Source organism: Lontra canadensis, unplaced genomic scaffold, assembly GCF_010015895.1.
Source record: "Lontra canadensis isolate GAN:19392208 unplaced genomic scaffold, GSC_riverotter_1.0 scaffold29, whole genome shotgun sequence".
In the NCBI taxonomy this organism is placed as follows: Eukaryota; Metazoa; Chordata; class Mammalia; order Carnivora; family Mustelidae; genus Lontra; species Lontra canadensis.
Window position 1 is genome coordinate 261075 of NW_022631023.1, and position 16283 is coordinate 277357.

The 16283-nt window shown below is 54.4% G+C and overlaps 1 protein-coding gene across 1 annotated transcript in view; it reads right to left on the reverse strand.

The window, feature by feature from the left end:
* PCNT (pericentrin) overlaps window positions 1–16283 on the reverse strand; it is a 113399-nt gene that overhangs the window by 24469 nt on the left and 72647 nt on the right. Inside the window, exons 31-37 of the mRNA XM_032865506.1 lie at window positions 15775–15921; window positions 15397–15546; window positions 12084–12940; window positions 10949–11072; window positions 5495–6202; window positions 4546–4648; window positions 1505–1659 (exon numbers count right to left, since the gene is read on the reverse strand). Coding sequence (XP_032721397.1) covers window positions 1505–1659; window positions 4546–4648; window positions 5495–6202; window positions 10949–11072; window positions 12084–12940; window positions 15397–15546; window positions 15775–15921 — 2244 coding nt within the window. The remainder of the gene's footprint in view (window positions 1–1504; window positions 1660–4545; window positions 4649–5494; window positions 6203–10948; window positions 11073–12083; window positions 12941–15396; window positions 15547–15774; window positions 15922–16283) is intronic.

Sequence of the window (16283 nt, forward strand, 5' to 3'; positions counted from 1 at the left end):
TTATTCAGCCACGTCTGTGTCCGTGGTGTGACATGAAACGGTTTGCTAATCCGGCGAGGGAAAAGAGAACTTGTTGGAAGTGCCACAGACTTTCTGGCCAGGTGGCAGATGTGCTAACTGACCGCACTGTGGGGTCACTGTACCACGTGCACACGTCGTACACCTCAGACTCACACCCGGTCGCGCATCAATTCCAGCGAGAACACAGCATTTTTACACGTCGGCTCCGAGTGGAACCGTGGCTGACGGTGGCTTCCCTCCTCCGGCAACGCCCTGGCTCTGAGCCCGGAGCACCAAGTCCTCCCACCGTGACCGTGAGTGGAGGAAGGGCCCCCCCTCTGTCACCAGGTGGCCGCGTGACCGGGTCCTCGGGGGAGACACATGCAGGCCCGGCAGAGCCGCGGCAGGCAGCTCACACCACAGACGGGTCAGAAAGGAGCCCAGCGCGCCGACGGGGCTGGTCTGGCGGGTGGATGAGCAGGTCTGCAACGGCAGGCAAGAAAGGTCTTGTTGGGGGGCGGGGAGGGCGGGGATGCTGCTGGAAAACAGGCTTGAAGGAAGCCTTGGGCCCGTCCTCTGCAGACAGGCCCCCCGCCATGCTGAGGAGAGCCAGCGGATGGCGGAAGGGACGGGACAAGCGAGTGTGGGCTCACTGGGGGCCCCCCAGGTGTGCACTTGGAGCTGCCCCAGAGGAAGCTTCCAGTCTGGTACAGGAACACAAGTGAGCTGGTGGAGCCGCTGGGCCGGGCCGGAGGCTGCCCGTCTGCAATGCCCGCACCGCTACCCAAGTCCAGACAAGCTCCCTTCTCAAGAGCCACCGCCGGGAAGACGGAGACAAGCAGGGCAGAGTGCTCTACTCAACTCTGACGGGACAGAGCCTCCCTCTCGAGCAGCAGCTCCCGCGGCAAAGCCGGCTGGGCTCTCCACCGTGGCACGGCGGCCCTGTGCCCGCAGACAGCCCCACTGCCCGTGCCCTGCAGCTCGGTTCCCTGCGGGTGCCGGGCAGAGGGCGGCCCAGTCATGAGCACAGGCCACAGCTGTCTCAGGAAAGGCGAGAGGTCCATCTCCAGAACCAGACAAAACCCACAACCACTTCCCCACAGAGGGTCATGCGTTCTGATTCCTAAACTCAGTTCAGGAACCTGGGCTGACCCTAATTTTGTTTTTTGTGATTTATTACAATCCCGGCACCTGCAGACCCCCAGCAGGTGCAGGAAGAGCTGGCCCTCCTCTGGGGACCCCGGAGCCTGAGTCTCCTGAAGCCCCCTCAGCCCGCTGTACCAGGATCTCACCTGGGACACCTGTCCCCACGCCCCCCCAGGACAGTAGCTGGCTCCGTCTGGAAACACTCACAGGAGATGTCGGTTAGAGCGCAGCTAGAACCAATGCAGAGGCCTGGGTGGTAGGACGCACACCGCCCAACACCGCACCGCCACGCAGCAGTCATGGCAGCCGCAGACGGAGGCCCATGGACACCGCACACCCTGCTCCTGCCGGCCCTCACCTTCACTTGTTTCGGATGGATTTCCTTCTCCTTCATGGCTTCCGGCGGCCGTTGGAACCTTCCAGAGGTGGGAGGAGGCCCTGTAGGACTAGCAGGGGGGGTTTCGAGTCTTCCAGAACCTCGGTTTAGTATCTCTCCAAACCCTGAGCCATCACCTAAAAACACGGCACAAAGTCAAAGTCAAACCATAATCCTCTGGTGGCCTTCCTGGTCGGGGGTCCCCGGGGGGCAGACGCTCGGCAATGACAGGGGTGTGGCCAGACCCCCGCTTCCTGGTGCTGCGTGAGGCCCCAAAACACCCGGGAGAGCTACGGCCGGGACGCCCCTTCCTGAAGACATCCGCAGAGCACCAAAGAGAGCAAAAATGTTTTTATAAATCTGTACGATGACATAATTACATACATTAAGAAAAAGCGTATTTTGCATGTTTGGCATGTAAACCCATGACTCCAACATAAGCCTTAACAGTCTCTCAGCTCATCTGTAAACAGATGCACGAGTGGGTTTCCTCATCCCCCAAAGACAGGACCCCAAGCCCACAGGGCTCCCGCAGGAAGCACCTGGGCTGACACACATGTGTGGGATCCGTATCTCCACACCCAAGGGAGGGATGAGGACAGGGCAGGATTCCGCTCGGGCACATGGAGAGGAGACGGGGGACAGGAGACGCACGGTACCAAACACAGGGCCGTGTGCGGGCAGCAGGTCAAGCAGCAAGGATCTGGCCAGGAAAAGGGGAGCACGCCTGCTGGGGGTGTTTGGAGACCAGCCCTGAGACCAGCCGGGCTGGATGGGAGAGCCCTCTGGTGCCGAGGGTTCCAGATGCCAGAAACCCCACGGTGGGGCCTCAAAGAGGAGCTGCAAATGTGTCTGACGGATGCGGCACGTTCCTGAGCCTTGCAGAGGCTTGGAAAGCAGAGGGAGGCATCCAGGGAAAAGCAAGCTCAGCGTTTGCAGCTGCTTCTCTGACCGGCCTGGAGCGCCTCGCACAGACCGGGGAGAAAAGCTGCCGACGTGCACCCGCTGAGGGGTGTGTTCTCAAACACGCCAAGGGCTGCACAGAAGACAGTGTGGAACAGGGACTCGGAGACGGCTGGAGGAGCCAACAAAGCAAACACCAGGAAACCTTAGAAAATCAGAACATCTTCCGAGAAGTCAGTCTTGACGCAACAAGGAATTTTCAAGGAAAAGGACCAGAGAATACGAAAGAAGAGCTCTTTGAAGTTAAGACACAGCAGAATGAAAACATTTACTTCCAAGCTCAAGAAATTTCTTAAAAGCTTCTTTTAAGAACCTTTATTATCAAACAAAAGTACAAAGAAATGGAAACAAAGTGAGAAAGTAAGAAAATCAGTCCAGTGGTCGACAGAAGTACAGCAAGATGAGAGCCACAGGCAGGACCCAAGGAGCGATGAAGACCAATTCAGGGTGAAGGCTGCGCCCAGGCATGTGGAGTCACGCGGTGGCCACCGTGCTTCGCGACGCCAGGCTCTGGGACACTGGTCCGACATGCTGGGGCCTGAGGGAACCTGACTTCTCCCCTGCAAGTCTGCACCAAGCCCAAACTATCCACACTCGCTGGGAAGATGCAGAAGTTCTCAGAAAACCCACCTCACACACGCTTTCTCTGCGAATGCTTCTAGAGAGCAGAGTATCTAAATGAGAAGCACGAAGGAGGGACAAGGGGTCTGACCCGGAGAGCGGAGGCCGCACGTTCAGAAGGGGACGGCCGCATGGGTAGCACACACCCATGCTCGTGGACAGTGTGGCGGGACCCATGACGGAGAACAGGAGGGAGGCCACGAGAAAGGAAAACCAGCTGTCTGCGAGAGGACTCAGTCCCCGAGGTTCTGCGGGAATGTGACCAGTGCACTCGAAACACAAACACTCTGGGCTGTGGGGACAGGCCGGGACGATGGGGCACCTTACAAAGACACAGAAGGAACGTATAAGGAGAACTGGCAGCCAGAAATTTACACATGTTGCTGTAACTAGCAAATGTAATTTAGAAATAAATACCACAACACATTTCCCGAAATTAAATATGGGTGTCCTCAGGGAATGGTGGTTTGTCCGGGGGGCTGGGAGGCACCTTGCAGAACCACTTGATTCTTAGACCAGGAACTCACCACGTGGAATAACTCAAAACTAAAATTCAGACGTTGCTGGCCCCACTCAGCACAGCGGAAACGCCCATGAACTTTACTTTGTGGTCTCGTTTTCAAAAGCACTGAGTTGAGTCAATGATGACTTTCTTATAAAAGGTGGAAACATCTGAGGAGGTGACGGACTTGTGAAAAACCAGTTAGAGAAGGACAAAATTAGGAGGTCATGGTTTGGCAACCATCCTAATGATGGCTCAGGCGACAATCACTCCTGGAGACTAACGTAAGCGGGTCCGAGTCAGAAACAAGAGATCACAGTCATGAGCTCCACGCAGCCTCCTGCCCAACACCAAGCAATCAAAAACGGGAAATCAGAACAAAGCCTGGCAGACACCAAGGGGTCCAAGCGGACACAGGCCTCGTGCCGTGGTGCCCTGGGAAGACCACGGCACTGGTGTGCACACTCTCCGGACACCTGGGGACACCCACGCTGACGACGTTGCCACAGACCCCGACAAGATGCAAGACCTGCTGGCAAGGCAAAGGGCTTCCTCTCTGGCCCACATGGCACAGCCTCCGTCCCACACTGCGGTAGCCAGCAAGGGACACCCAAATGCCTCGTACCCGCGCAGCACCCCTCCCGTGAAGGGCACCAACGGGGCGAGTGGCAAAATCTGAGGAGGGTCTGTAGTTGAGATGCTGCCATGGGCCACAAGGAGGTCTGGGTACGGAGTGCAGGTTTTGAAGGTGCACAGTCGGGTTTTCCAGAAGAACAAGACCTCAGGCCTTCAAGTGCCACTCAGCACAGAGAGGAGACGGAGGCAGGCACGGCCAGGGTGCACCAGCAGGTGTAGCAAACGCCAGCCTGGAGGGCCTGAGGTTCCCTGAAACCTTAACAGTTAAAATAAATAAATAAAAAAATAAAGACGGACTCACTGTTTTCACTTCCATTGTTCTTCCCTTCAAACCCGAGAGGACAGGTTCTGGGCTTTTCTTGAGCATCAAGAGATGTTACGATAAAATCTTCAACATCTTTCTCCTGTTCAAACAGGCAAGTTTTTAAATGGTCATAAAGTAACAACTTATCGCATCAAGGAGCTGAACTAGCAGACGGAAACTTTCCAAGGCCTGAACTGATCATTTTCCCACACAGAACCCAAGTAAAAGTGTTTCACGCTTGGGAACGCACTGAAATCCTGTGCTTCTAAGAAGTTAAACAAACCCGGCCACAGTTCTTTAGGACTATTTTAAAGGAGTCACCAGCAAACATCTCAGATTAAAAATCAGTTCCGTGGTAGTGTGCGTACGGGTATCTCAGATATCCTGTTCCCTGTAACTTGTTTTTTATTTTATCTAATCCAGGACGTGCAAAATCTCAATATTATTCTCTAAGAAAAGACACAGTCCAACTCAAAAATAACTTTTTGAGATTAATTAGCATTAGATGTAGAACTTAGTAAGAAATACAACCGAAACCAATCTAGAAAACACACCCTAGACAAAGAACCTGAATGACAACTACACACGCAGGCGGGTTTGGGGCCGCGCTGCTTGAGTCCGCGCTAGTGAGCGCATGGAGGCCTGGCACATCTGAGCAGGACTCGCGCATCGCACATACTTTCAGGAATACCTCAAGTCCTCTAATTATTCATATTACAACCGACTGGGGCTGGGGCTGCAGAAAGCTGGCTGTCCCTAAACATGGCTGACCAGGGGACTGCCGTGCACACCCACGCTGGGGCCGCTGGCCCCGTCAGGAGATGAGCCAACAATGGCTGCAGCTATGATACCGCAGATGCTGTGGACACACCCCCATGGGAACACTCTGGGGCCTGGGCAACCCGCGGACGCCAAACCAGGGCAGCGGCCCCGGAAGACCACTTACCACGGACATCCACGGCACATGGCGGTCAGCGGAGGGCGCCTTGTCTGCAGCCAAGGGAGACACTGCCCATCTGGAGGCCTTTCCTGCAGCTGACCCACCCAGGTACCCAAGCAGCTCCACCTGGTCTGCCTGCAGCGAGGCACTGGTCCTGTCCTGCAGGGAGGCGTCCAAGCTCAGGGCGTCCGAGCACGGCGTCGGGGGCAGGCTTGGTGCAGGCTCAAGGGTCGAGTCCTTCCTGACAACCTCCGGCGAGCTCCAGGAGGACAGATCCATTGCCCGGAGTGTGTTCTTCAAGGGCACGGGCCTCTCAGGATGGGCCAGGGCACGGGAGCCACTGTGGAAGCCTGCTTGTAAACAAGGTGACCCGTCCTGCAAATCAACCTGGTCTTGCTTGGGAACATCCGACATTTCATTTTTTATCAGTGGATCCGGACTTCTACTGAGGTCAATTAGGTCACACATGGTTTTCTCGATATGAGACGCATCAACAAGAGATTTATCTGTTTCTTCACCATTATCAGAACGATCACTCCAACTGTTTTCTAGAGCACGTGGAGACGCCACTGGCTGAAGTCTGAAATCCTCTGTCTCGGTGTTCTGGAAGCTCACAGAATACAGCAAATGGTTCAACTTTTCTTGAAGTTCTTTCACCTGACTTAGGAGACCAACTTTCCACAGCTGACAATCTTCCAGGAGTTTTCCCTTATTCTGCATGTAAAAAGGAACAGGCATAAAGTGAAATAACTGAATTACACCTAGTCTTCTCTGTCTGGTTTCTGTAAGCCAGTTTCAGAACTTCCTGAGCACTTATGAAGAAGCCTCCACGATGAGCCCTTGGGTGGAGATTTCAAGCTTTTTTAATTCCACGAAAGACAGAATCACAGCTGAGAGCTCCTTGCCTGTGAGCTGACTGCTACAAAGGACTCTGGGAAGGTGGTAGAGCCGGAAGCAGCAGGAATCGGTCTCCTGCCCAGGCACCTGCACTGGCAGAACCCTGCCTGCTGTGTATTTAACTCTGGAGGCTGTCCAAGGCTTGCACCTTCCAGGGGGAGGCTTAGAGGGTAAGCTGAGTCAGTCTGGGTCAGTTCCAGCTCCTAGCACAGCAGCGGCTACCCATCCCTGGACATCCAGCCCCTCGGCAGGCTGGGGTGCGCCTACTCCCGGAGCATCTCACACACAGCCTGCAGCACCTGGGTGGGCAAAAAGGACCCTGTCCTCCAAACACTGGGCATCTGTGCTCCGCTTCGGCTTCTGATCGCAGCCCAGAGGCAAAGTGGTGGGAAGCCATTGTTGTGGCCCCTCCCCCTCCGGCTGAAGTGACCGCTAGAGGATTTAAAGGGCCATTGTCCTTCTTCCCCACCACAGCATTTTTCTTTTTGAGGAAAAACTAAACACTAGAACATTCAAAAAACAACTGCATATAGAGAGGAAATGAGAAAGTGACTGCGTGTGCCCAGGCGAAGGTGCAAACTAAGAAAATATCTGAACAGACCTGAAGTTTAAACTTCAAGCTGATCCTCAGCACAGAGACAGTCTACAACAATTAAAAAAAAAAAAAAAAAAACAAACAAAAAATAGCAAATTATGAGTAAGTAGGAGATTCAGATTTCCAAATATATAGTAGACTCAAATGTTCACTGTGCAAACACATACGAAAAAAAAGTATCCCAAGGCATATAAGGAAACAGGAAAGTATGGCCTATTCAAAGGAAGAAAACAAACCCAAAAGAACTGTCCCTGAAAAAGACCCAATGTCGGGTCTACTAGTCAAAACCATTAAGACAACAGTCATGAAGACATTTGAGAAACTAAAGGAAGATGTGGAGACGATCAAGAAAGTGATGTGTAAACAAAGTAGAAATATCAAAGGAGAGAAGGAAAATCTAAAGAAACCGAAAAGAAATTACAAAGCAGAAAAGTAGAATAATTAAAATAAAAAATTTACTAACGGGATTAAAGACAGATTTGAGGAAGAGAAAGAACTGAACTTAAAGACAGAATACTGGAAATGATCATGGCTGAGGAAAAAAAGAGAAGATTGACAAAAGTGAATTCAGACTAAGGGACCTGTGGGACAGCAGCAAGCAAACCAAAATACGCATTGTGGGAGTCCCAGAGGGCGAAAGAAAGGTGGCTGAGAGAATACCTGAGGACATACTGATGAAAAATTCCCAGAACTGATGAAAGACACAAATATAAACATCCAAGAAACTCAACATACCCCAAAAAAGATGAATTCAAAGAGAGACACACCAAGCTAGATGATAACCAGATGCATAAAAGCTAAAGGCACTGACTTGTCACACACAAGGATCCTCAGTAACACCACCAGCAGGTTTTTCCTCAGAGACTCTGGCGGCCGGAGAGCAGCAACTCGGTATATCCCGAGTGCAGAAAGAAAAAACCCTGTCAACGAAAACTCCAACATCCAGCGAAACTGTCCTTGAGAGTGAGGAAGAAATTAAGATATTCCCAGGTAAATAAAAGCAGGAGTTTGTGACCACTCCACCTGCCCTACAAGGGTGTCTGTACGGCAAAACACAAGGTCACCAGATGGTGGGAACTCAAGGTCACATGGCAAAGTAAAGACCTCAGTAAAGGTAAGTGCAAGCACAAGAAGAAAAGCCAGTGTATACGCTGTATGCCTGAAACAGAACACTGTTTGTTCAAATACATGAATTTCTTAAAAAGCTTGTGCTGTTATGACAGTGGTTTGCAACTCCACATTTTGTTTTCACTGTGATTTAAAAGACACATTTTTAAAAAGTTAATGGTCTAAAAGTCAGTATTATTAACTTCAGTTTGTAACTCCACATTTTTTCTACATAACTTAAAAAATTAATGAATATAAGACAATCATTAGTTTATGCTTTGCGGCACACAGGTATAAAAATGTACTTGGTCACAACAAAAACCAAAAAGGGTGGGGCAGAGCCAAAAAGGAACAGTTTTCAATAGTTAGGCTGGTATAAATTCAAACCACAGCGTTATAATGCTGGACTCTGAATGTAATGCCTAACGGAACCACACACACACACACACACACACACACACACAGCTGTTGTATATACATAAAGAAATGAAAAAGAACTTAAAGATTTCAGTATAAAATGTCAACTAAGCACAAGAGAATACAGTAATGCAGGAAATCAGAACAAAAAAAAGCTATATAAGGCATATAGGAAACAGCAAAATGACAAAAATACATGCTTCCTTATCCATAATTACTTTAAATATAAGTGGATTAATCTCTTCCTATCAAAGACAGAGACCGGCAGAAAGGATAAAAACACATGATCCTGGGGCGCCTGGGTGGCCTAGTCGGTTGGGAGTCTGACTCCTGATTTCAGCTCAGGTCATGATCCTGGAGGGCTAATGGCGGGCTCCTTGCTCAGCAGGGGGTCTGATTCTCCCTAACCCTCCCACGCCTACTCCTCCCCCTATAACCCCCTCCCCTGGCTCCTGCTCTTTCACTCGCTAATACATAAAAACTTAAAAAAAAAAAAAAAAGGTTAAGATGGGGGGCACCCAGCTGGCTCAGTGGGTGGAGTGTGTAACTGCTGGTCTTGGGGTTCTAAGCAAGCCCCAGGTTGGGTGTAGAGATCACTTACCAAAAAATAAAATCTTTTTTAAGATTTATTTTTCAGGAGTGCCTGGGGGGCTCTGTGGGTTAAGCCTCTGCCTTCAGCTGAGGTCATGATCTCAGGGTCCTGGGATCGAGCCCCGCATCGGGCTCTCTGCTCAGCAGGGAGCCTGCTTCCCCTCCTCTCTCTGCCTGCCTCTCTGCCTGCTTGTGATCTCTGTCTGTCAAATAAAATCTTAAAAAAAAAAAAAAAAGATTTTTCAAAAAGTAATTTATTTTTCCCAATGAGAGAGAAAAAACATGCACGAGTGAGAGGGGCAGAGGGAGAGGAAGAGGGAATCCAAGCAAACTCCCAGTGAGCCCGACACGGGGCTCGATCTCACCACCCCGAGATCATGACCTGAGCCGAAACCAAGAGTCAGACGCTCAAACAACTGAGCCACCCGGGGACCCCAAAAATAAGTCTTTCTTTTTAAAAAAGTGGTTAAAATAGAACTCTTAGGTTGCATGTATCTTACTACATACACTAAAAAGGCAACTGTCCTAACCTACTTCTGTGGTAGTTTACTTAAAACAATAGCATTTTTCCTTTTTTTTTTTTTTTTTAAGGGAAAAAGGGCCTGGAAGATTCTAGATGCAAACACTGAAAAATGTAAAATTGCAGGGGGCCCGGCTGGCTCAGCTGGAAGAGAGTGGGGCTCTTGATGTCAGGGTCACAAGTTCAAGCCCCACATTGGATGTACCGATCACTTAAAAACTAAAAGATAAGAAAAAAGAAAGAAAAATATAAAATTGTGACTTATGGAGTGAATTTGCAATTTCCCCATCTGTGTGTAACTGCTAAGAATCTGGCAACCAGCTCATAATCACACAGCTGAGCTTTCCCGTAAGAATTCAAACAAATGTTCTTATCCCAAGGGCAATGAGACGCTTGTTGGGCAGAGTCAGAAAGTCCTCTCCAAACGGAATTAAATGTCCTGCGGAGATCTGATAAACATAGACAAACCCAAGCATCTTCTATCAAAACCGCAGGCACATGCCACACACCCACTCTGAGACCACTGGACCGATCCCTGCAGAATTCAGAACCTCCCCATTTTACAGTAGGACTGTGGTGCATACGGCACGTCCCAGAAGAGTTCCCGGGCAGGGAGAGTGGGAACATCCTTGTCAAACTGTGCAGTGTCTACACCAATGCAGTGTCTACACCAGCAGGTTTACGGGAGGCTCAGGAGATCCTGGGCCAGAGCAGGCCGCAGATCGAAGCACACTTTGCACTTAGGAAAACCTCCAAACCAGCCAGCCACTTCCCATGTTCAGAACATCTCAACCCTGCGACACCTGACGCGGCCAGCGTGCAGCCTTCCCCACAGGAAAAGAAAAGTCAGCTCTCCTGGGGCAGCCCTCGCGGTGACCAGGACCCCAAACGGTTGCATTCTTGATCACTGCGCTCTTCTCTGCTGGGAGCACGAACCAAAGTACGTAGGAAAAAACCCTGAGGTTCAAAAAATAAACATGAGCCTTTTGAAGTAACCAACGCTGGTGATAAAGGCCTTGGGCCACGGAGCAGCTGCGTGGGCAACCTGTCCTCACGGGAACACCCTAGAGACAGGCCTCACAGCACAATAAAGTCCTACTTGCATCATTGCTGGAGAAGTACACGATTGCTTGTCTCCACAGGCTGAAAAAACCACGGGAAAGGAGAGCGTCTAGAGGGTTTCTGAAGCGAAGTTACAGAAGTTCAGAACCAATCTGAACAGACGAGCGGAAGAACCCGAGAGGGCAGCCGTCTTGTGTAACACGCATGTCCCCTCCGCAAAAGCGCCAGGGACGTCTCTGCCCACGCAGCAGCACGGCTATGTGCCACGTACCTGCACCCCTCCTGGCCCTCGGTTGCGGTCCTCCGTCCTCACATGCATCTCGTTCTCTGCCAAGAGCAGCTCCGACTGCAGCTGCTTCTGGCAGGCAGCCAGCACCGACATCACGCTGTCCTGTCTGTGCAGAGCCGGGTGGCGGAAGCACCCTGGGGCCTTGGCCAGCTGCACGTCCTCAGGAGCTGCACGCTACAGCAAGCAGAGAAAACATCGACAATGATGCTAAAGGCACCAGAGTCCGACGTGCTCTGAGCCCCGTCCCTGGGCTCCCTCGGGCTCTCGGAGCTGTGGAGTGGAGGCATCAGCCGGCAGGACCCCGAGGGAACGTCCCCGTCTCCTATGCATCTCCTAAATCAGACCAGAGCCATGCCCCACAGTCCTGCTGCTTGGTCACGGCCACTGCTGGTCAGGACACAGCCCCAGCTGGGCCACCCCACGATGCCTGCAGAGCGGCTCTGGAGTGGCACGGGGCAGCAGGCAGTGAACCGTGACTTCTACTCAAAAGCCAAGTGCAGCTCGTCCCAACATGACGTGAGCTTGACTAGAGAGCCCAGGAAGGAAAACCCAGGGACCCTGTGCAAGCCACAGCCATCTCCGTCTCATCAGATGCTCCCAACCACGGGCTCCGAAAGCCTTGAGTGACAACAACGGTAGGTTTAGAGCTGTATGAAACAGGGAACCCTCCGGTCCGATTTCACCGTCTAACCACGGTCTGAAACCCAAGCTCCTGTGGCGCCTAACCACACCCAGGAGCCCCGAGCCTCAGCTCCACTCGACGCGTCAGGAGCTGCCCACGAACCACCACCCGCGCTGCCACAGAAAGGACACCCGCTCCAGCTTACAGACAGAAGAAGACCAGCAACGGGAGGTTCTTCAGAGAACCTGTAGCCCCCTCTGGTCCAGCCCCAGTGCTTGGCCACCCGCGGCCTGTGTCAGGGCCTCTCACAGGCGCCAAGGGCCTGCTGGCTCTGCGTGTGCGCCCTTACCCCCGCCCCCCACACCCCTGTGCCCGCCCCCACGTGCCCCTGCTTCCCCCTGTGCCCCCAAATCCCCCGCACACCCCCGTACCCATGTGCCCCCGCACGCCCGTGTCCCCCGCGCCCCCCACACAGACAACAGGCCTCCGGCACACCGGCAGGAGGGAGCGCAGCCCACCTGTGTGTCCCCAGCCTGGCCAGGCGGGTCTGTGGGCAGCTTTGACTCTTCGTCCCACGAGGCCCCTGCAGCCCTGGGGCCCCGTCCCCGGGGGTGGCCCTCCACACGTGGGTGCCGGTGGGGCCCCTGCGCCTGCTGCCCGTCCGGCTCCCCCTGGCAGCTGAGGAAGCGGAGGTGCAGCAGCTGCAGCTGGCGGCCGAGGCGGACACACTGGGCCCGCAGCCGCCGCAGCTCGGGGGGCTCGCCCTCGCCCTCGGCCTCCGCGGCCAGCGGCTGCTGCTCCAGCGCCAGGCGGAAGCGGGAGAAGGCTGCCAGGAGGGTCTCCAGCTCCGCCGACTGGGCCAGTTTCTGCCGCTTCATAGCGTCGATCTCGGAGTCCCTTTCCGCGATCCTGGCTTCCTTTGCCTCCAGGGCGGCTTCGAAGGCCTGGATCTGGGAGGCCAGGCCCCGGACCTCCGCCTCCCCGCGGGCCGCGCAGCGCTCCAGTTCCGCCAGCTGCGTCGCGGCGGCCTCCTCTGCAGCCCGTAGCCGCTGCTGCAGGGCCTCCAGGGCCTGGCCGTGCCTGCGCTCCTGCTCCGCGAGCAGATGGCCCGTGGCCCCCGCCGCCGCCGCCAGCGCCTCGGGCCCCACGGCGGGGACGGCCGGCAGCTGGCCGCCCTCAGCCCCGGGCCCCGCGGGGCCCCCGAGCGAGAGCTCTCTCTGCAGCCTCTCGATGACCTCGTGCAGCCGCTCCGTCTCCTCCGCCTTCTCTCTCTGCAGGCGCTGCTGGTTCTCCCGCAGGTTCTCGATGATGGATCTCAGCTCCTCGACCTCGGAGCTCCTGTCACGCGGGACCTGGGGAGGAAGCACAGTCAGAGGGCAAAGCCAGGCTCCCCCTTCAGAGCGTCTCTCCTCAGCCTGCAGACGACTTCGCCGCTGTGGGAACGGTTACGACCCCCAGGAACTGCCGCGGTGCCGCACTCTGGCACGTCAGGTGCACCGGGCCACTCGGAGTCACACAGTGGCTGCCCAACCACCTGCTCGGACACTTGCCGTGTCCGACACGTACTGTGCCACCCCCGCTGCAGGCAGGGCGCAGACCGGCCACTTTTTCACCTTCGGCATGTGTGTTCTTTGTATCTAAACTTTATAAATCATGAGTAAATTCGCTGGGCCCGTCTAACCCTAGAAGAACCAAGCAAGGAAATGGGCTTGGGAACGAGCACTACTGACGGCCAGGACCAAGCCAGGTGCACGGATGGGGCCACGGGGCCTCGGTCACGGCTGCCCTGGCTGCTCCAGGCCAGGGGCTGGGCCCCTCACGTGTCAGAGCAAGCTTTTCCTCATGCCGCTGAGTGCCGGCCTCCACACCCGTAAGGTAGGAACTGTTCTCATGCGCGCTCTGGAGTTAACACAATTCAAACTCAGACGCTCCATATCCTGCCAAGATCACGAAGATGGAAAGTGGGAAGTCAGGTGGAAACGGTCATCAGTAAAGCTCCAAGCCCCGTCCTCGTGAGGCTGAACCACCACTGACACTGACCGACTCAGGCTCGGTGGACGAGCCTCAGCCAACTTCTTACACTCCAGTGTCTGCTTCCCAAAAATCGAGGGTTTCATAACAATTCTTGGTTTCACAAGTACCACCTCGTGCCTTTCAAATTCAAGATCAAACCTGGCCCATACTGAACACAGAAGTAAGAAAACAGATGGCTTTCTGGTTGTGACTTCGATCGCGTGAGCGGTCCCTGGGACACACACCTATGCATCTCCATGCGGGGTTGTGATCAGTCCAGTTAGCCAAGGACACTCTGGCGGCTCAGGCGAGACTCACGGCCAGCCCCAGGGCGCCCGGCACTTCTGGAGCACCAACGGGGGTCTCAGGAGTGACATAGTCCGCTCACAACGTGGGGTACCACTCACCGCACCAGGCACACGCCACAGAGCAGCCCCACCACAACACACACAGAAACCAGCACGGGAGGTGGTTGTAACCCCAAAACCAAGATGACTCCTCCAGGGTTCCGGACAGATGGGGCAGGCAAGGCCAGTGAGGGGCAACACTGGTTGCCCAAAAACAGGAAACCGCGCAGGCTGGGAACGGAGAACACGGGCGGACATGTGGGCCAAGAGCATGCATGTCTGGTCTCCGGGATCTCTGGCTCTGGCTGAGGCAGCTCCTTTCCAAGTGGGGCCCTACAGAGGGCCGAGGCCTGAGAGCCCCCCACCCCAGGGCGGTCAGCAGGGGCGCTCATCCCTCGACGACTGAGGTTCTGGCGCAGGACCGTGGTCTGGGTGTGCGGTGCAGGGAAAGGCCTACCTCGCCAAGCACGCCACCTCCCACGCCGGCCAGCTGTGCCCCGAGCTGCTCGCTCGCACGCACAATCTCCTCCTCTTTGTTCTGTAGAAACACAGTAACCGGCCATAACCGTGCCGACGAAACAGGGCCTGTGCACGGGAAGCACCCTGCCTGCCCGCAGCTCAGCCTGAGAACGGTCTCCTGTTCCCACTGACGAAGCAGGAATCCCCCGGAGAGATGCCTGCTGCCTGCGACTGGCCCATAACCCCGCTGCCACGGACGTCACACACGTGGCCTGGGAGCACCCACACAAACCACAGGTCTTCCGGCGCCTTCCGCTCATGCCGACAGCTGCTGGGCACCACAGGCAAGGGCTCAGCACTAAGGCCGTTTCTTTACAACTTGACTCTTCACTAAAGCACGTTACGTTAAGATGACAAAGAAGATTTAAGAACCGTTTTATAGGAGAGTGCCTGGGCGGCTTGGGTGGTTAAGCGCCTGACTCTTGATTCCTGCTCAGGTCGTGGTGCTGGGGGTGAGAGATGAAGCCCCGTGTGGGAGTCTGAGACTCTCCTGATGCCCACACGCCCACCCCACGACCAGCCAACCAACCAACCAATCTCTTTCTCATCCCACTCTTATGAGAGATTAACAGCGAACAACTACTTAGGAAAAGTCACCTCTTCTACAACAGGGTAACCCTTTCATGACCCAAATCAGGCCAACGCTGATGGTTTATTTCTTTACAGCGTCCGCCATCGGACAGGTGCGTCTCTCCTCTAAAAGACAGACTCTCAGAGCCGTAAGCAGGATGCAGAGGATGCGCAGGAGGGACGCAGGCTACTGTCCCCTTTGGTGGCTCTGGGCTCCACCCTGGCTGCCGACCTCAATACAGAAGGTCAGCGCCTCCTAAACACGGACAGTGCGTGCGTCCTTAAGCCTTGGCCCTGGCAGGCCACAGCGCTGGGGTGAGCAGCACCCCCGCAGGCGTCCGGGCGGTGCCCCAGTTTACCTTCAGGCTGGCGCTCTCCTCCTGAAGCTCCCACGTGAGGGTGGCTCGGCTGCTCTGCGCCTCCAGCTTCGAGCTCAGATGCAGCACCTCGTCGCTCTTACACGCTAAGTCATCTTTAATCTTTTCCAACTGCTCTTTTAGGTCCAACACCTTTCAACAGAACAGAAAACATTTGAGAGGATCTCATATTCTGCCACTCCGTCGTTACTAAAATTACTTTAAAATATTTAAAAGTACATGCCACAAAGAGTCATCATTGTTCTATAACTGTTAAAATTACGGAGCTCTCCAGCAGTCACAAACCGCTCGCAGACCAGGTGGGGGTCCGGCCCCACCAGCAGCCCCGAGCGGGCAGAGCCCCAGAGCCCCCACACTTGCCTCGTGCTCTCGCTGCCGGAGCGCCCTCTGCACAGCGTCTGACTGGACTTCGGGGCCCTCGGGACGGCTGCCTGCGGGAGGCACAGGTTGCAGAGTGGACACCAGAAGCAACTGGCTCCTCTGCTGCTCCTCCAGCGCCTCCTTATCCTGAGGAAGAAGAAAAGGAGGTTTATTCTCAGTAAGTATCTCAGGAATCGGGGGCCTCGAACTGTGATGTGAGTGCACAGTGCCCTCAGACCTTCCCGGCGTGCCGCTGAGCACGCCTGTGCACACCAGCCGTGACAGCCACACGCCAGCTGCGCTCCAGAGAGCGCGCCCCTGGTGAAGACGGGGTGCCAATCAGAGCTGTAGCGTGTGCCCGGGATGCCACCGCTAATTATTCAGGTAGGTGCAAAACAGTCTCTAGACTACCGGCTATCACCAAAAAAAAAAAAAAAAAAAAAGTAAAGAACTTGTCCGAGAACAGGACAATGACTGACAATGACATTGTACATCTGTATGATGCACAT